Here is a 20953-nt window from a genome sequence, read left to right on the forward strand (position 1 = left end):
CTTTGTTCTGAGCCAATATGGCATTCAGAGTATCAATTTCAAGAACTCCCTTCCTCTGAGGCATCCCACTATTCACGGAATTCCTCTCAGAAGTGTACATGAATTGGTTATTTGCAACCATGTCAATAAGTTTTTGAGCCTCTTCAGGCATTTTCTTTAGGTGAATAGATCCACCTGCAGAATGGTCCAATGACATCTTGGAAAATTCAGATAGACCATAATAGAATATATCTAATATGGTCCATTCTGAAAACATGTCAGAAGGACACTTTTTGGTCATCTGCTTGTATCTTTCCCAAGCTTCATAGAGGGATTCACCATCTTTTTGCTTGAAGGTCTGAACATCCACTCTAAGCTTGCTCAGCTTTTGAGGAGGAAAGAATTTATCCAAGAAGGCCGTGACCAGCTTATCCCAGGAGTCCAGGCTATCTTTAGGTTGTGAGTCCAACCATGTTCTAGCTCTGTCTCTTACAGCAAAAGGGAAAAGCATGAGCCTGTAGACTTCAGGATCTACTCCATTTGTCTTAACAGTCTCACAAATCTGCAAGAACTCAATTAAAAACTGGTAAGGATCTTCAGATGGAAGTCCATAAAACTTACAGTTCTGTTGTATTAAAGCAACTAGTTGAGGCTTAAGCTCAAAATTGTTGGCTCTAATGGCAGGAATGGAGATGCTTCTTCCATCAAATTTGGACGTTGGTTTTGTGAAGTCACCAAGCATTCTCCTTGCATTATTGTTGTTGGGTTCGGCTGCCATCTCCTTCTCTTGTTCGAAAATTTCAGAAAGGTTGCCTCTGGATTGTTGTAGTTTAGCTTCTCTTAGTTTCCTCTTCAGAGTCCTTTCAGGTTCAGGATCAGCTTCAACAAGAATGCCTTTTTCCTTGTTCCTGCTCATATAGGGAAGAAGAGAACAAGAAAAGAAAGAGGAATTCTCTATGTCACAGTATAGAGATTCCTTTATGTTAGCAGAAGAAGAAAGGGAATAGGAGTGAAGAAGAATGAATAGATAGGGGCAGTGATTTGAGATGAAGAGAGGTGAAGAGAAGTGTTAGTAAATAAATAAATAAATAGAAGAAGGGGAGACGGAAGAAATTTCGAAAATAAATTTGAAAAGAAGTTAAATGATTTTTGAAAATAAAAGATAAGATAGAATTAAAATTAAAACAATTAATTAATTAAAAAGAATTTTTGAAAAAGGGATGAGATATTTTCGAAAATTAGAGAGGAAAAAGTAGTTAGGTAGTTTTGAAAAAGATAAGAAACAAACAAAAAGTCAAATAGTTTGTTGAAAAAGATATTAAAGTCAAATTTGAAAAGATAAGAAGATAAGAAGTTAGATAAGATATTTTGAAATTAAATTTTTGAAAAAGATAAAATTTTGAAAAAGATATGATATAAAAGATAAGATAAGATAGATTTAATTTTTAAAATTAATTACTTAACTAACAAGAAATTAAAAGATAAGATTCTAGAATTTAAAGATTGAACCTTTCTTAACAAGAAAGTAACAAACTTAAAATTTTTGAATCAATCATATTAATTGTTAGCATAATTTTCGAAAATTTGAAATAAAATTAAGAAAAAGATTTTTGAAAAAATAATTTTCAAAATTTTCGAAAAAATAGAAAAAATGAAAAAGATATGATTTTTGAAAAAGATTTTGAAAAGATAAGATTTTTAAAATTGAAAATCTGACTTGACTTATAAGAAACAACTAATTTTAAAAATTTTTGACTAAGTCAACCCAAAATTTCGAAAATTTGGAGGAAAATAAGAAAAAGATATTTTTTGATTTTTGAATTTATAATGAGGAGAGAGAAAAATTAAAAACGTCATTTTTGTGTTTTTCTCTTTTCTTTATGGATCAAAACAAAGAATGCATGCAAGAATACTATGAATGTCAAGATGAACACCAAGAACACTATGAAGATCATGATGAACATCAAGAACATAATTTTGAAAAATTTTTGATGCAAAGAAAACATGCAAGACACCAAACTTAGAAATCTTTAATGCATGGATTCTAACAAACGAAAAATGCATATGAAAAACAACAAAAGATGCAAAACAAGAAAACATCAAGATCAAACAAGAAGACTTACCAAGAACAACTTGAAGATCATGAAGAACACCATGAATGCATGAATTTTCAAAAAATGCATAATAATTTTTTTTAAAACATGCAATTGACACCAAACTTAAAAGTTGACTCAAGACTCAAACAAGAAACCCAAAATATTTTTGGTTTTTATGATTTTATGATTTTTTGGTATTTTCTTTATTTATTTTCAAAAATTATATTTTAAGAAAACGACAATAAAGAAAAATTTTTGAAAGATTTTTGAAAACTTTTTTGAAAAGAAAATAAAAAGAAAATGACCTAATCTGAGCAACAAGATGAACCGTCAGTTGTCCATACTCGAACAATCCCCGGCAACGGCGCCAAAAACTTGGTGGACGAAATTGTGATCATCAATGTTGTACTCTTTGTTATTGTATGGAATATATTTCATTATAATGGCTCTTTGCTATGTGTGGACACAACTCCTTTCAACTAACCAGCAAGTGTACTCGGTCGTCCAAGTAATAAACCTTACGTGAGTAAGGGTCGATCTCACAGAGATTGTTGGTATGAAGCAAGCTATGGTCATCTTGTAAATCTCAGTCAGGCGGATTTAAATAAATTATGGAATTTGGAAAATCAAATAATAGTAATTAAACATAAAATAAAGATAAAGTTACTCATGTAATCCAATGATGGGGATTTCAGATAGGTGTATGGAGATGCTGTGCTCCTCCTGAATCTCTGCTTTCCTACTGCTTTATCCAATCCTTCTTACTCCTTTCCATGGCAAGCTGTATGTAGGGCATCACTGTTGTCAATGGCTACATCCCATCCTCTCAGTGAAAAAGGTCCAAATGCTCTGTCACAGCACAGCTAATCATCTGTCGGTTCTCAATCAGATTGGAATAGAATCCCTTGATTCTTTTGCGTCTGTCACTAACACCCAGCCTTCAGAAGTTTGAAGCTCGTCATAGTCATTCAATTCCGGAATCCTACTCGGAATACCACAGACAAGGTTAGACCTTCCGGATTCCCATGAATGTCGCCATCAATTCTAGCTTATACCACGAAGATTCTGATTAAGGAATCCAAGAGATATGCACCCGGTCTAGGGTAGAACGGAAGTGGTTGTCAATCACGCGCGTTCATAGGTGAGAATGATGATTAGTGTTACGGATCATCACATTCATCAAGTTGAAGTGCAACGAATATCTTAGAATAGGAATAATTCGAATTGGATAGAAAATAATAGTAATTGCATTGAAGCTTGAGGTACAGCAGAGCTCCACACCCTTAATCTATGGTGTGTAGAAATTCCACCGTTGAAAATACATAAGTGAAAGGTTCAGGCATGGCCGAATGGCCAGCCCCCCCAAAACGTGATCAATAGTCTCCTCAGATGAAGAATAAAATAAAACTGAGACCAAAGATATCTAATACAATAGTAATTTATCCTATTTATATCAGACTAGCTACTAGGGTTTACATGAGTAAGTAATTGATGCATAAATCTACTTCCGGGCCCACTTGGTGTGTGTTTGGGCTGAGCTTGATCTATCCACGAGCTGTGGCTTCTTTTGGAGTTGAACGCCAAGTTGTAACGTGTTTTGGGCGTTCAACTCCGGGTCGTGACGTGTTTCTGGCGTTTTACTCCAGACAGCAACATGGAACTGGCGTTGAGTGCCAGTTTACGTCATCAATTCCCGAATAAAGTATGGACTATTATATATTGCTGGAAAGCTCTGGATGTCTAATTTCAAAAGCCATTAAGAGCGCGCCATTTGGAGTTCTGTAGCTCCAGAAAATCCATTTCGAGTGCAGAGAGGTCAGATTCCAATAGCATCAGCAGTCCTTTGTCAGCCTCCTATCAGAGTTTTACTCAAGTCCCTCAATTTCAGCCAGAAATTACCTGAAATCACAAAAAAACACACAAACTCATAGTAAAGTCCAGAAATGTGAATTTAACATAAAAACTAATGAAAACACCTCTAAAAGTAGCTTGAACTTACTAAAAACTACCTAAAAGCAATGCCAAAAAGCGTATAAATTATCCGCTCATCACACTCTCCTATTGAGACAAGTGGCATAGCACTTTTCCTCTGAGACTAGTTTGTGATAAGCTTGGAATGTTTCTTTTAGGGATGTGGTGGGTTGTTTTGCCTATATTCTCTCTGATTGCAAGGTGACAGGACACTCTCCCTCTAAGATACGTGACATGGTACTCTCCATCCGAGATAAAATCATACCTCCAGTAGAAAAGGTGACAAAACACTCTCCCTCTGAGAACTCACGACTAGTAGAATAGGCATGCATCATATTGCATTTGTTTGAAATTGCTTGGGTATGCATAATTATTTGGTTTGCCTAATTGATATCCTGTTAACGGTACTATATGTCATAATTGTTCTCTATGTGTGATTGTTTGATTGTCTGTCTGATTACTTGTGAGTGCAACTTGTTGGTTCGAATTATAGTGGAGTGTGGTGGCTTGTAAGAGATTGACGATTATGATTGTTTAAATGTCGAATTAATTTTGGCCGGAGACCGTGATTAATTGATTTAGTTATATCTCTTGATGTGTTGTGGTGTATTTTGGGCCGGAGGCCATGGTTGGGTAATTTATATCCTTTGGTGAAGTTGGTAGAATTGATATGTTGAGATTGGAAGTCTTGTAAATGATGTATGTATGTGTGACTGGGATGATTAATTGTTAGTTTTGGGGAAAAGATTGATGCTTGGTAAATTAATGATTAAAGAACTAGATGGAGTTAGGAATAAGACAAATGTTTAGAGAATAAGATTAATAAGATAAGCAACGATCGATCACTGTTGTAAAACAAATTCTCATATATATATAATTCTCATATATATATATATATATATATATATATATATATATATATATATATATATATAATAATTCTGAAATTCTACTGAGATATGTGGTTTGGTTCTCACCCCCTACAGTCCTATCCTTTTTAAGAAATGAATGACTATGAAAATTTTACTGAGGCTTTGGTTGTACTTTATCTGTTTTAATATCTTAGATATTTTTCCTCGCCTTTGTTGTCGATATTTACATTTTTGTAAAGAGGAATAAGAGTTGTGAATGTAATTACATATATACGTAATATTTATATGTTCCTTGTATAAGTTATTTTTGTGAATGTAAAGTGTGTGATAATTTGAATGTATGTATGTCCATATAAAAGAAAAATGTTTCCGGTTTTTCAAAGAAAAGTCAATAAAGTTTTTAGGTAAAGGCTCCTCCTTACTATTATATATATAGAAGTCGTTGTAATATCATCGTTATTAGCGTGGCGCAGCCAAAAGCATGATATTCTGGTGGTGAGAGTGTTACATTAAGTGAGGTGAGTGGTTTGCTTTACTTGTTAAATGAAGAAATTGAAGAATCCATCCTAAGGTAACTCTTAATGTTAGCTTCTTTAGTTTTATCCCTTTGATCTAAGTTGTCAAGGATAATTCTTTAAAGGTCTAGTTGAAAAAGCTCTTTCGACGACCTAAGTTGCAAAAAATAGATTTCTTAGAGATCTAGTAGGAAAATTCTATATTTCTTCTTGTTTTTGCTGTGTTTTTTATTCCTATTTATTTATCTTATCAGAGAGGCGCTAAACATGAGTGCGTTATGGAGGTGAGGGATCTGAAGTTGGAGGCGATCCAATTCTCCATCCCTCAACTTCTCTCTGATTATAATAGGGGTCACTCAATCATACACGAATCACCTATAGAATCACATTCTGGAGTCGACAATTTCTCTCGTCCTTGACAAAAAGGAAGGATGAGTTTCGATTGATCAAAATTTGATAGTTTCTGACGCATTGAGTTGAATCTTCTCCGTCGATTAATATTTTAATTTCTTTAGAGTGCCGAAAGAAGACCAAATCGGTATTGCTGCCATCCATATGACTGGCATGGTCATTCCTTGATTTCAGATGTCTCAATATTCAACACCATTTGTTCGTTTCGCTCATGGCCTCAACTCAAGTGTTCCATAGAGATTAAATTTGGGAACCTCACTTTTTGAATCTTCACACGAATTGATCTTTAAGCTGCATTAACAACATCTAGTGAATGATTATTATGTTGACTTTGTCATTCTTGTTAATCGGTCTCACATTGATCTATCAGATATTTTAGAGAGCAACTATAACCAATATAATGTGTAATATAAAGGATTCTTTAATTTCTATTTTGGTTATTTTAATAATTTTGATCTTAAAATTTTAAATAAGGTTTTGATAATTACAAAATAAACTTTTTTTTTTCATTTTGGTTTTTCTAATATATTTTCTATGGTGCCAGAAAATTTTAAAACTCATAATTATAGTCTTCACCATTAATTACTTCCTTAAAGAATAAATTCACAAATTGAGTGTTAACTTATCATAAAAATTATATATTTATTTAAAGAATTTGATTTTAATATATGGTTTAAAATATTTTATTCAATCATTTAAATATATATTTTTCTGAATAATTATTTATTTGATTCATGTAAAAAAAATTATTTTTATTGATGTAACGCTAGGTAATAGAATGTATGTGTAAATAATTAAATATTAAAATTGCTTTACAATTAAATTCTTATTTAAATAAAAAATAGTGTATTTTTCATAGACAAAAATAAAATTGAAACCTAAGAAAAATTACAAAAGCCAAAATCATGCGAGAAACTGAAAGTGGCGGCTGTGTAGTAGTTTTGTTTTTTTTTTTTTTTTTTAAAATGCAATGAAAAATCAAAAATGGAAAAACTCCTAAATAGGGACGAAAAAGGAAACCCGTGTTCTTCTAATGCAAAAGCCTATAAGGAAAGTATGGAAACAATTGTGATTGAAAGAAAGAATAAAATATTTATTTTTCTTTTTATTATCTTAAAAAATAATTTTTAATTAATTTATTTAATTTTGGGGTTTGTTTTGGGTTATGCTTTTGCTCTCTTTCTTCTCTCTCTCTGTTGCTGCTGAACCTATTTCTCTTCTCTCTCTCTCTCTTCGCCTCTCTCTCTCTCTCTCTAAAATCTCAGGGCTCTGATTGCGCCCTTTTGACAAACCTCCGCTCTTCGATTCCCAGGTTTGTCTTCCACTCTTCACATCGATCCACTCATTCTCCTTCTGTTTCATTCTTCAATTTCCCTATTCTGATCATATTATCCCCTTTTTTTTCATTCTTTTTGTTTTTTATTTATTCGTGTGAATTATTGCGTGAGATATTCGCCTTCTTTGCAAATGTTTGTTTTGTCTGTGAATTTTCGGTTTTTGATTTTTATGCTATTTCGCCTCAGAGAGGTAGTTCCGCCATCGCGTATTGTTCAGTTGCTTGATTTTTATTTTAATTCGGATTGTTTCAACTATTAGTTTGATTGAGTATTTTTTGTTTTTGAAATTTTTTATTTTAGGGTTTTATTTGATGTTTGGGTTTTCGGCTGAGTTTGCCTTTGTGATTGTGTTTGGTTTCAATAATTTTGAGCTGAAATTGGGAAGGTTAGTGTTGCATTAGTTTAATTGATATGAGTTCTGGAGAAATGAGTGTTATTGTTTTTCAGTTCTTAACTTGGAGAGTTCAAAATTGGATGCTTAATTTGTTCTTTGTTGTCTTAAATTTTCCTTGGGCAAAGCACCTTTGCCTTTTTTTTTGTTGGTTATCATTTGATTTTAAATGATTTTTGTCATGCCGTTAGGAATGGATATACTTACTGCCAACTGTGCATCATTGTGTCTGATAAAATAATGTGGGGTTTTAGGGGTTAATTTGGGTTTGTTTATTTGATTATTATACAGTGGTTGTTGTAAGCGGAGATTTAGTGGACTATTTCCTGATCAGGGAATGGCTGGGGTTGTCAGTGAGGAGTCTGGAGTGGGAAAATCTGCGGAGGGAATCTCAAGTGGGCAACGGTGTCAATCTGGGGATGCATTGGCAGAGTGGCGATCATCTGAGCAGGTTGAGAATGGAATCACGTCTACCTCGCCTCCTTATTGGGACACTGATGACGAAGATGATGGTGGTAAATTTCTTTCCTCGGTTTTTCCCCGCACACACACATGGCTGAGTGAGCTTTAGGGATGGTAATTATGTTATAAAGAATAATTAAATTAGATGTCATGTTATGTGACAAAATCTCATTCCTTTTTCTTTTGGTTAATTGGTTGACTTTAGTGGTTTGGTTAATTATTCAGTTTGTATGAAAATGTTTGGTAACAATTTGGGTCTTGCACTAATAATGAGACATCATGTTATGTGTTGTCACTTAGATACACTGTTAGCAGTTCTGCTTGTCTCTTAGTAAGTTTTGTAGTGAGATTATACCATCAAATTTCTCTGACCTTTAAATCGGCTGTTAAACTTTCCAAGTGCATGGATGTGATTATACTTTGATTATCGTTGTTAAAGTTTCCAAGTGAATGGATGTTATTATACTTTGATTATTGTTTTGGTTTTCATTTTACAGGACCAAAACCTTCTGAACTGTATGGAAAATATACATGGAAGATAGAGAAGTTTTCTCAGATTACCAAAAGGGAACTTCGCAGTAATGCATTTGAAGTTGGTGGCTACAAATGGTATGTTCCTTTAGATAGACTTATAGGACTTGATCACTTTTTTTTTGCTTTTTTGTGCTTTAGACTTTACTGTTTGCATTGTTTTGATCAAAACCTTCAAACCTATTTGTATGTTAGATCTTGTTGGTAACAATTATAATCTTGAGCAAAGGATGAAATCCATATTGTAAAATTCAAAGGATGGGATTGGGCATGACAAATGAGTGCCACCCTGTTTTGGGCAAATACTTTTAGAGTTGCTCCACAAGTTACATACAAGTTCTGTGGCTGGGTATCTCTTTTGGTAAAGCCTCGGTATAGGAATTTAAGAATGACTAAAGCCAAATTTTAATTCAAAGGATGGGTGAGATCCTTGAAGGAAAACCGAAAAATGTTGCTGCAAAATACCAGAAAATATGAAGATTTATTGGACGAAACTTGGTTAGATGTTGCTTCCATTTATTAAAACCTTTTACCTAGTACCTCAGAACACCATTGCGACATCACCAGAAAGTAATGGATAAGAGAGTGCAGTGCCAGACAGCTGCTTCTGCAGAGGTCCAATAGCAGTTCTGGTACCAGAAATAGCCCAAAAATGCATCAATATTCAATGATGGCAACAGTCAAACTCTAAGGCATATAAGATGGGTCCTCTACATGCACCTTCTCTTGTTGGACAGACAGTGGCAGGTCTTCAAATGTGCAGAAGCTTGGTGAGGTGTTTGATGCCACGTGGGAGACCACGTGAAGATGCGTCTGTAGCAAACAAAATGTGCTGGAGGTGATGGTTTTGTTGGTGAGGTCGATCGCCTGAATTAGGACTGGAATGGTGGCCGATGGCAAAGAAGTGTTGGAGACTGGTGGAATGACACGTGACACAGGTTCAAGGCTGCTGGAGTGATGCATGGTAACAGCTGGCTAGAAAGAATGCTGGAAAAGTTGGCGGAAAGGCACCAGGGTTAATAGTGCATTTTTAAAACAGTAGCTGTGTGAGGAAAGTTTTAAAATGAAGACTAGAAGCAAGATTGAAGAAACAGGTATAAAGCAAAGATGGAATAGATTCTTAAAAATATAAGTTTCAAATGATTGGAACCTGGCCATAGAAAGATGCCATGGGTCACAATTGTTGGTACCGCTTTGATACCATGTTAAGATTATGAATTTTAGGTAAGAGTGTAGGTAAAAAGAGAATAAAGAGTGAATTAATGGAAGTTTGCAGGTGGTGTGAAGTGTGATGTGTAAAATTACAAAGCATCAATCCCCATTTATAACAACACAAACTCTAATCCTAATTAACCAAGGGAATAATCATGAAAGTTTGCGATATTCTAGATATATCACAGGATACTCTTTATTTCTAACAGATGCGAATAGAATTCAAGTCTTTGATGTACTTTTGGTACATACTAACACTAATAAATTTGTTTTGTTTGCAAAGATGGTCCATATGACTTGCTAATTGCTTAATATGTAGTATCGAATTTGTTGACTTACTCATCCTTTGGCGTGTGGCAGGTATATTTTAATCTATCCACAAGGTTGTGATGTTTGCAATCATCTTTCGCTGTTTCTGTGTGTGGCTAATCATGATAAACTTCTTCCAGGTTCAATTCACAAAACATATAATACATATAATTTTGTCAAAACAGAAAAAATAAATCTCAATTTGTTTTTATTTTTAATTTTTTTGAAGATTGTATCATTTTGTAGTTTCGCTTTCTGTGTAACTGGTTCCAGATTGTTTGGCTTATATTCCCTTTTCTTTGGGGTGATACAGGATGGAGCCATTTCGCGCAATTTACAATTGCCGTGGTCAACAAAGACCCAAAGAAATCAAAATATTCGGGTTTGCTGGCTAATAGTTTCTTTATTACTACTGGAGTTTACAATTTTTCTATCAGCATTATTGAGACACTTATACCTTCCAGATACGTTGCATCGATTTTGGAAGAAGGAGCATGACTGGGGATGGAAAAAATTTATGGAGCTTTCCAAGGTGTATGATGGATTTGTTGACGCTTCTGACAATTTGATAATAAAAGCTCAAGTTCAAGTCATTAGGTATTCTATACATAGTTTATGTTATTGGAATCTTTCAGGTTCAAGTTCAAGTTCACCTCCATCTTTTGTGCAGCTTTGTTACTGTGCTACTGATTAGTGTTTGTCCACAGTTTTAAACTGTTTTCTAAAAATATATAGAAAGAAGAAATTTTTATATAGGTTATAGTTGTAATAGTTAGAGTGATTGCTCAATATCCCTTTTAGTAAATTGAGAACCAGCAAGAAACAACACTGGTTTTGTGATGCAAAATCTCTTTAGCGAAGTAGGGCCTACAGTAGTTCTTGTCATTATGTAGTATTTGTGGCAAGGCTATATAAAGCCTTGGATTTATATCTGGCAACCTGTATTTCCATTATGATGATTGATGCACAGAAATTTTAGACTTCTACTCTCCATAGGCCTTTTCAATGTTATTTTTCTTTGTCACTTTTTGGGCCTAAAATTTGTGTTAAATGTTATCTTGTTGTGTTTAAGATCTTTTCTGTTAAAATATTGAGTTGCTATAGCTGTGTGGATTACCTTTGTTAGCTTTAATAAAAATATGATTGCAAAACAATTGAAAGATGGGAACGAAGAAATCAGATCTAACTTAGAGAAATAAATAAATCATGGATGTTGCATAATTATTATGAAAGATGACAATGAGCACACATGTAGTAGCAGTTTGAAACCAATTATAAACATTTGTGTTATTGGTTTGTTGATGCAGGAAAGCGGTATATATTGTTGGATGAAAGGCCTTTATAATATTTACTCCTAAAGTCCAAATGACAAATTATTCCCTCCTAAATCTCATACAAAAAATGATAGGATTTCAAATTATATATATAAAAAAGAAATTGCATGACATCTGGGCCTCTGGACAATGAGAAATGTAAACCTTGTTTATTTGGTTTTTATTTTGAGCTGGAGCTTTTGGTTCAGATGTGTGATCTTATTTAACTTTTTGTTTCTGATGCATAGGGAGAAATCAGACAGACCTTTTCGTTGCCTTGATTGTCAGTATAGGAGAGAACTTGTTAGGGTATATTTGACAAATGTAGAACAAATTTGCCGGCGCTTTGTGGAAGAGAGAAGAAGCAAGCTTGGGAAGTTGATAGAGGATAAAGCTAGGTGGTCGAGGTACTTTATGCTTTCCTAGAAAAGTGTCATTCTTGTATGTGTATAATCTGTTCTGTAACTTGTCACACTATGTATGCCATTGTCCTTATGTTTTGTTCTTTCTCCATATTGTCACCTTGACCTAATAAAAGTCAGGGTTATTAAATTATTTATTTTTCAGTTTCTGATCAATAATAATATTTCAAAACTTGAACTGAAGAACCATGATCTGAGTTGGTTTAATTCCCCTTCAATCTCTAAATTCAAAATATCATTGGCATGCTGGGAGGGAAAGCATTCAATCCTTGAAAGTGAAAAATGTTTAATGTATTGGGAATGGATAGGAAGGTAGAGATGAGAGATGAATACTGTAGAATCAAACCTATTCAGTGACCACTTTTTATGTAGGTAGCCACCTTCATGGAATCTGAAATATATACCATCTCATCATTGTATGATCTATGTAATTGTCTTTGTGCCTCCCCCTAGTAATTTTTTATTTTGGGAATCTAAACTATTTCCCTATTTAATATTGTGCATTCATTCATTGACACTTCGCTAGACCTTTAAGTTGCAGTGTTTCATTTGATTAGCTGATCATACGGTAATTTGTTACATTCAGCTTCTTTGCTTTCTGGCGGGAAATTGACCAAAATTCTAGGCGCCGCATGTCGAGAGAGAAGACAGATGTAATTTTGAAAGTAGTTGTAAAACACTTCTTTATAGAGAAAGAAGTCACGTCTACGTTGGTTATGGACTCTTTGTACAGTGGGCTGAGGGCTCTTGAAGGCCAGACCAAGTGCAAGAAGGCTAGGGTAAAATCACTGGATGGTGAAGAAATGCCAGCACCAATTATCCGTGTTGAGAAGGATATGTTTGTATTGGTGGATGATGTTTTACTGCTACTAGAAAGGGCTGCTATAGAACCACTCCCTCCTAAAGAGGAGAAGGGTCCTCAGAATCGTACAAAGGTAAGATGTTGGAATCATGTTCATGAAAATAACTATGGAATTATCTGTTGATAGCATTAACGTAGTCAATCCATGATTGAAGGGCAGAGCAGCTGGCCCAAAAGTGGTAGTTATAGCATATCAAGGAGCTGCCTCTATATTGACAATAGTGGTTATAATGCAATGAATTTATACTACTCAAATGCTAAAAACTAAGTTGAATTTATGTTGGGATCCCCCTTATTTTTCTACCAAATTTCTGTAGTTCACTTACGGGTATTGATATATCTCCTTTAATAATTAATGTAATGTTTAAGAAGTAAGTTTAGCATCATTAGAGCTGGCAACATATTTAACAGCTCTAGAGGTTATGAGCACGAAGAAGGATATGGATGTGATATAGTTGGGCTTTATGGTTTTAGAATCCATTTCATTTCTTAGAGAATTTCTTGCCTAATTTTGTAGGATGGAAACTCGGGAGAGGACTTCAATAAAGATTCTATAGAGCGTGATGAAAGGCGTCTCACAGAATTGGGTCGTAGAACTTTGGAGATATTTGTCCTTGCCCATATATTCAGGTATTGTGTGCTTTTAAATACCCATGGCCTTGGGTTGTAGAACTTTGGAGATATTTGTCCTTGCCCATATATTCAGGTATTGTGTGCTTTTAAATACCCATGGCCTTCTTCTCTCTCTCTCTCTCTCTCTCTCTCTCTCTCTCTCTCTCTCTCTCTCTCTCTCTCAGCTATTTCTTGTGTTGGTAGTTTATAAAGGGTAGCTTGGTGCACAAATATTAGAGAAGGGTCACACCCAAAGGGTGTCATGTAGGCATTCCAACTTGATAAATGCATTAGTGGTTGGTTTCTGATAGGGAACAGCAAGGCAAAGAGTTGAAAGTGTATGCAAGAGAAAAAAGGAAAGGGTAAAATAGGTTGCGTTTGGTTTTGAGAATAGGACAAGACAAGACACTGAGAACTTGACACAAAAGACAGAGATACAGAAACTAGTGTTTTTTTTTTATTTTGTTTGATGAAAAACTGAATATAAGATAAAACAAACAACAAAAAGTTCGATTTACCTTCATTTTTTCCTTCACACAAAATTTAGAATAAAAAATAGAATTATAAAAGATGTAATTATGAAAATTTGATAGTAATCATAAAAGAAAAAATAAAAAAATAAGTTGTGTCGCCGTCCAGTGTCTCTGTGTCATTTCTGTCAGGAAAGACGCAAAATACACTAATTCAGTGTCCCAAGACACTATATCTATGTCTCATCTGCCAAACACGATTTTATGTCTCTGTATCCATGCCTTAATGTCCCCTCCTTGTAAACAAACACAGCCATAGGGAATGGCTCCTCAAGCCATGTGGGCTAGAGCGTAACTAACTTTGGTGAGCTGAAGGCCATAGGGGACCCTTTTGTGTGGAGAGATTTCTGTTAGAGGAGATATAGGTGTCATGAGTGAGGTCAGGAAAGGGTTAGGCTTGGATTATTCTAGTTTTGGAGTGGGAGAACTACCGAGTGCTCTGAATTTGGCTCTTGAGCATTTTGACTTATTCTGAGAATTTCCATTTATCAATATCATACCCTTCTTTCTCTACTTTTCCTATCTCTGTATTATTATATTCTATCAGTGTCACAGCTTGACTCTGTGACCTTGAAGTCACATGGAGACAACTCAACTATTGCTCCAAAGCTCTCTTTCTTGTGTTGGTACTTGGTAGTTTATATGTATGTATTTATCATCCGTTGATTAAGATGTGCTGACTCCTACCTATCGAATGTTGCAGCAATAAAATTGAGGTTGCATACCAGGAGGCTGTTGCACTTAAGAGACAGGAAGAGCTCATCCGGGAAGAAGAGGCTGCATGGCAAGCTGAAAGTGATCAGAAAGTAAAACGTGGGGTCGGTGAGAAGGAAAAGAAGTCAAAGAGAAAACAGGTGCGGATCTCAAGGAGACATTGTCAAGGGATCTTCATTTCAATGAGTCTTGACCTTCTATTTTCCTTCTCCATGCAGCTAACTTTGGGTTGGAAATAGTTCATAATATTAAAAGCATCCCAAGATTTCTTGCAAAACTGGCAGATAACTTACCCAAAATAATTAACCCAACCTTAAAGGATGTTAAGTGCGTTTGGTTTATATGAGGAAATAGTTGACTTTGCTTTTATGGCTGACAACTAGACCACTTTTTTTCGTTACAGGCAAAACAAAAACGGAACAATCGGAAAGGAAAGGATAAAGGGAAGGAGGAGAGGACTGCTTTGGCTCTTAATGGCAAGAACCAAGATGACAATGATGTTGATGAGAAAAAGGATTCTATTATGGATGAGCCTCAAAGTCTGTCTGAAAAGGCTGATGCCATGGAAGATGTTTCTGATGCGTCTGACTCCGTGGATGCCGTTGTTGAGGTACTTCAACCTGATTCAGAAGACAGAGATGCTAGTCCTGTTAATTGGGATACTGATGCATCTGAAGCTCATCCTCCAACTGAGGCTAGTAGCAACGGCATAGGTGTTTCATCGATGCAAAATGGACTGTCTGAGAAAAGGAGCAGTTCAGTGATAGATGATAGTTCTTCAACATGCTCAACTGATTCATTGCCATCAGTGGTCATGAATGACCATTACAAGGGGAGCCCTTTCTCAAATTATAATGCCCAGAAGTCACCTAGCAGGTAAATGTATACATTAAACTTTTAGTCTGGATTGATATCAAGTATGGTTGGTGTCTTAACCTAATTTGGCACCTTTTATCTGTAGAGCTAAGAACCATGGTAAAGCATCTTGTGATATTGGTAGCTGGACAAATGAAACAGATGGTCAACCATCTGGTTCTGCCACAGTTGCTGTGGGTATTCACAATGAGTCTGGAAGCAGTAAGGTTCGGGAATCTGAGTCCAAGGGCACTGTCATCTCCTTGCGGGACCGGTTAAAGTGGGCTGAGCAGCATGTTGTAAGAAAGGTGGTCCAATTTCCATCCCCGAATCCTTGTAAAATTATTAAGTGTTTCTTGCTCTCTGGTTGGTTACATATTAGAATAATTTTTACCTGATTCTTCTGCTGAGATAGATCAAAAATAGTTTGCGCTTTGATTATATTTTGGAGAAGTCCATGAGTATTCAAGATAACTGAAAACCTAGGGACTGTTTGGTTTTATTTTAATTTTCAGTGGTTTTTTTTTGTGAAAAAAAAGAAAACGATAAAATATTCAATACTGTTTTCTGTTTTCATTCTTTCCTTCACAAAATTTGAATTAGAAAATATTGAAAATGAAAGAAGAAATGAAAACACAAACCAAAGTACCCAAACAAGCCCTTGGTGATGTTTCTATATACCTACTTTGTTTATTGTTTGCATCTTCTTTACATCAGCTGCCACGTGAGTGAAAACTTTATATTTCCTGTCTTCCCTTGGGAATAATAGATGTGAAAATAAGAACGGAATGCTGTTCTACATTCTTCTGAAGAAGGAAAAAGTCAAATTCTGACACCTTGTGTTACGGTACTAATCCATGCAGATATCTTTATCCTATATGAAGATATTTTTATCCTCATTATTTTTTCCCTTGGAGTTGTTTCTTGGTGCTCTTTGCTTCCTGTTCATTTGTTTGCTATTTTTATTTCTAGGATTCTTAAAGCTTAACAAGTTTAAGCTTGAGGGAACGTTGTAATATTAAGTTTATTATTAGTCTTAGGTAAATGCTGGTGATTTGTTTTACGCTTTACAAATTTACCTATGAATCAAAATGATCTGGATTTTGAAGGTGGTGGGATATCATGTTTGTACATGGGAGTAAAATTTTGGTTAATTTTTAATGTTTCCCTTTAAAGATCGTGTTTTCCCTTTTCTTTTCCCCCTAATTTTTTTTGGGAATAAGCCATAATACCATAGCATACCAAAAATTTTGTATTTGCTCAGTTGATATTCAATACTTCGTATCTCTTTTTTCTTGATGTATGGTATTTGCTTTTCTAATTGGTAGGAGGAGGATGTTGCTTCACTGCAACAGAAACAGAATATCAAAGACCAAGTTGAGACAGAGAGACCTGTTGACAATGAAAGTCTACGGAAAGAGAATATACCTGCAGTGCCATCCTCACCATTAAGTCCCCTTAGAAACATATCCTCAACTGTTCAGATGAAGTCAGAAGAACACAAGACCAGCGCTACGGTAGATCCTGTTCATATCAGGAAAACATCTTCACCTTTCTCATCTGCATCACAAGCAACAACTGTGTCCAAAACCGAGACCCTAAAATCTTCAACTGCAAGTGTGAGATTAACTGAAAGATCTGTAGCACAACTTTCCGTGATGTCAAGACCTTCTAGTTCTCCTTTGGTTCCTGGTCCCAGGCCTGCAGCTCCTGTTGTCTCAATGGCTCAAACAGCTCTTCCACTTTCACGTTCAGTGAGTGCATCTAGTCGGTTAGGTCCTGATCCATCACCTGCTACTCACAGTTATGTTCCTCAATCCTACAGAAATGCTATAATAGGGAACCCAGTGACTTCAACAGCTGCCAATCTGACCCATTCCAGTTCCTCTAGTTCCACAGTGAAACAATCTTCTGGGTTTTCTCAACCGCCCTCCATGGTATCATCACCAATATTTTTACCCCAGGGCTCTGATAGAATGGGCACTAGTGCTGGCCAGACAGGTTTGCCCTTTGGCATGGTTAAACGCGATGTATTACATAATGGTCCCCAGTGGATGGAAAATTCTCAAAGCGAAACAAGCAGAAGCATGCACTATGACCAACCTTCCGGGCTTAATGACATTCAAAACCATGACTTGTACAGGCCAGTGCACAGTAGATCTATGGGTGATATCTTGACTGAGTTCCCTGCTTGCACATCTGGCCGTCAGAACCAAGGGTTGTTAGTGGATGAGTTCCCGCATCTTGATATCATAAATGACCTGCTTGATGATGAAACTGGTGTTGGAAAGTCGGCAAAGGCGAGTTCAACATTCCAGTCTCTTAATAGTGGGCCACACTTGCTTAATCGACAGTTCAGTTATCCTGGGGACTTGGGTGCAGATGATGAGTTTGGATCCTCAACCAGTTCTTGCAGGTTCGAGCGTTCGCTGAGTTTCCATCATCATGATCACGGATTTCAAGGAGGTTATAGGTCGTCTAATGGGCATTTCGATTCAATGAGAGATTATGTTCCACAAATGAGTACTTCTTACGTCAATGGGCAGGTTGACGGGGTGATGCCTAACCAGTGGCAGGTGGGCGGATCTGATCTGCTATATCTAGGTATGAGGAACTCGGATAATGATGGTTACTCGTACTATCCAGATTACTCAAATGTGGCATCTGGTATCAATGGTTATTCCATATTCCGGCCGTCAAATGGTCCTACTTAGAGAGGGAAAAGAGGATGGAGAGTGTCCAGAAATGAGTGGTCACCATCCAAATGGAATAATGTATTTGGGGGGATTTGTTGGTTCTCTTTTTAGATTGGAGTGAGGTTGTGATCACTTCATAAGCAAAAACATCTTGTAAAGAGTGTTTCGGTTATTTGTTTCCAGCTTTTGTTTATGAAATTCATACGTGTCTTGGTTATCTGGGATTTATCATTTATGGATGAATCATTATGAGGTTTTTTACCTTCGGAGTTCGGAGTACATTGGTCATAGTAAAACTAAACAGCGGGAACCATGCATCTCCACGTCCACGTTTTAGACGCATGCTTTCATAGTAATTAACTCGGGTTTTGCTAACTGGTGCCACAATAGAACTCCGTAAAATCAAATTACTAGTTAAAAGACTAATAATGGTAATTGTGATATATATATATATATATATATATATATATATATATATATATATATATATATATATATATATATTGGTCAAGTGGATTGGACAGTCCCTAATTTTAGACATTACACCCATGCATTATACACTCATCCAATCCACTCACATACACTACATGGGAGTATACACAAATGGTTCAATATTTCTCCAAGAGGATTTGAATCCGGTGCAGCTCTATGGGAGGGAAACAAGATTGCCATCTGACCCAGGCCTTGGCTGCTGAGATATATTTTCTAAACACAAAAAAAGTCATGCTCAATAATTTGTATTGTTTGGCAGGGTAATGACTTATTGAAGAGTTGTATTTTATTAAAAGGTCGTGACTTATTGAAGAACTTTATTTTCTCAAAGGAATGTTTCTTTTTATGAATATACTAAATACATGAACTCAGTATCTATAAATATGACATCAGACTAGCAAAACAGAATATAACAATTTATCTTCAAATTTCAAATCTTGAAGGAAGAAACTATGCTAAAGAAGATTAAGGTACAACAAGAATAAGGAATAAGAAATAAGTGATCAGGAGTTGCTAGGACTTAGGAGTATAGGTTTTTTTCTTTTTTTTTTTGTGTTTTTTGGGTTTTAAAATATTAGAATCATTTAGATGACTTTACCAAAAGGTTGAATGGGTGAAATTTTTTTGAGTGCTCTAGGAATTGCACGTGATTGGTTTTTTGTAGTTGTAGGCATCTATTTCTATCTTAACACACTCTTTGTATACATAAGAAAGAATAAAAAATATCATTTTGTCAAACATCATTAGTGTTAAATACTTAAATTTAACTGTATGAGTACAAAAAAGGTCAAATATTTTTTATTATATTTTACAGAAAATTTGTCAGTAATTCATTTTATACATCATAATTGGATTGATTGGGGTAGATTAATCAATAATCCATTTTACACATCATAATTGAATTGGTGAGAGTAAATTAAACTTAAAAAAGTGTCTCTAACACACACCTTAAAAAGTTTACACAAACGCTTTAAAAAATTAGGTTGTTATATTCTCCATTTTTTTTTGTTACAAATTGTTACATGATTCTCATCTCGTAAAATTTTAACAAATCTCAAGTTTTCAATCTAGGATGCTCACAATAATCTTGATCAATTCCATATTTTTAGTCTGAGTAAACAGTTTAATTAAGTTCTTTTTTAAAAATAGCTTAAACAATAAATCACTATAATAAAGATAATTTATAAATGAGTTATTTTATATTTAAATTTTTAATTTTAAAAGTATTTATTTTAAAAAAATGTGATAAATTTTTTTTTTATGAAAAAAGTCATTTTTTTAAATTTTTTATAAGTTTTTAAATAATTTATTATAAAATTATAATTTAATTTTAAAAATTATACTTAAATATTAATACTATTATTTTTTATAAGTTAAAAATTAAAAAAAAATTACTTTTGAAGGTCCAAACGAACTATGAAAAGGACATTGATATGACATATGTTGTTGATAACACCGTCATCCCACGTTACAAATTGTACATTAGATAGTGCTTAATGCACTATGATCTTCTGTCTAAATTAGCCTCCGAGTCTTCTTGGATTATTCAAATTTCAAAGTCACTGTCTTTGCTTATTTATGACTATCGGCATTCAAAGCGCACTTAAATGACTCAGAACCTTGTCATCAATTCTATTTCCGACCATTTAAGCACCTAGACTTGACATTTTATTTTCTTGCGTGATCTAAGGTTCAGCTAGCTAAGGTTTTTTAAAAGATGTTTGTAATTTTGAAATCTACAAGTATTTTATTTTGTATTTGTCTATTTGATATAAAAAATATTTATTCATATTTTGTTCTTTTAAAAAGTTAGAGGTATTTATTTTAAAAGATATTATAAAAATTTAAATAAGTTTTTATTTTTTAAAGTTAAAAAATTAATATAATTTTATAATTAATAGATATCTATATTAATTCTTATTTTTATTATATTTATGCATTTTAAATTATTTTAAATGTTAAAAATAGTTTTATTAAATATTATTTTTATAGTTTATACTTATTAAAAGTAATTTATTTTTTATTTACCGAATATAGCTGTTATAACTTTCAAAAAATTATTTTTAACAAGTTAAATTTAATTAAACTAATTTTAAAATTTAAGTTTTTTGTCAGTCCAGACCAAAGTTCTTCAATTTATTGTTTCCAAAAAAAAAAACTAATATATTCATTTTAAGAATATCAATCTATTTTATTCTTATATAATAACTATTGCAATAGATCATTAACCAATTAGCTGCATTTTGAGGGTTTTCAAGTAAATAAATCAAAACTCAAATCACCTGAATTCCCTAAATTGAAATTAATATACATATGTTTTCTTTTTATATTATTATATATTATATAAATTGTCATAGTGTTATTTAGATTT

At 34.3% G+C, this 20953-nt stretch overlaps 1 protein-coding gene and 1 non-coding gene across 4 annotated transcripts; both read left to right on the top strand.

Annotated features, from left to right (window-relative positions):
• Nucleotides 1–254: 254 nt before the first annotated feature.
• Nucleotides 255–358, top strand: LOC112713602 (small nucleolar RNA R71). The gene has a single exon (XR_003158572.1). It is a non-coding gene; the product is annotated as a small nucleolar RNA R71 (small nucleolar RNA).
• Nucleotides 359–6800: 6442 nt separating this feature from the next.
• On the top strand, nt 6801–18351 carry LOC112711314 (TNF receptor-associated factor homolog 1b). 3 transcript variants are annotated; one of them, XM_025763941.3, is made up of 13 exons: nt 6801–7156; nt 7864–8087; nt 8532–8643; nt 10138–10226; nt 10400–10468; nt 10551–10683; nt 11648–11806; nt 12408–12756; nt 13201–13313; nt 14529–14679; nt 14943–15415; nt 15501–15702; nt 16723–18351. In XM_025763941.3, the coding sequence occupies exons 2-13, from the start codon at nt 7910–7912 to the stop codon at nt 18106–18108; spliced, it is 3414 nt and encodes a 1137-aa protein (XP_025619726.1). In that variant the 5' UTR covers nt 6801–7156; nt 7864–7909; the 3' UTR covers nt 18109–18351. The 3 variants fall into 3 exon arrangements, 2 of the variants coding, with proteins under 2 accessions (XP_025619726.1, XP_025619727.1); XM_025763942.3 differs by having other exon boundaries at nt 6877–7156; nt 7907–8087; XR_011865965.1 differs by having other exon boundaries at nt 6919–7156; nt 15501–16241.
• Nucleotides 18352–20953: the final 2602 nt, after the last annotated feature.

This window comes from Arachis hypogaea, chromosome 9 (genome assembly GCF_003086295.3).
Source record: "Arachis hypogaea cultivar Tifrunner chromosome 9, arahy.Tifrunner.gnm2.J5K5, whole genome shotgun sequence".
Classification (NCBI taxonomy): domain Eukaryota; kingdom Viridiplantae; phylum Streptophyta; class Magnoliopsida; order Fabales; family Fabaceae; genus Arachis; species Arachis hypogaea.

Excerpts from the sequence above, each read along its gene's own strand:
- LOC112711314 (XM_025763941.3), top strand. The coding sequence starts at position 7,910 with ATGGCTGGGGTTGTCAGTGAGGAGTCTGGAGTGGGAAAATCTGCGGAG. Across the intron at positions 10,469-10,550 it reads AAAGAAATCAAAATATTCGG|ATACGTTGCATCGATTTTGG; the intron begins GTTTGCTGGCTA and ends TATACCTTCCAG. Across the intron at positions 11,807-12,407 it reads GATAAAGCTAGGTGGTCGAG|CTTCTTTGCTTTCTGGCGGG; the intron begins GTACTTTATGCT and ends TGTTACATTCAG.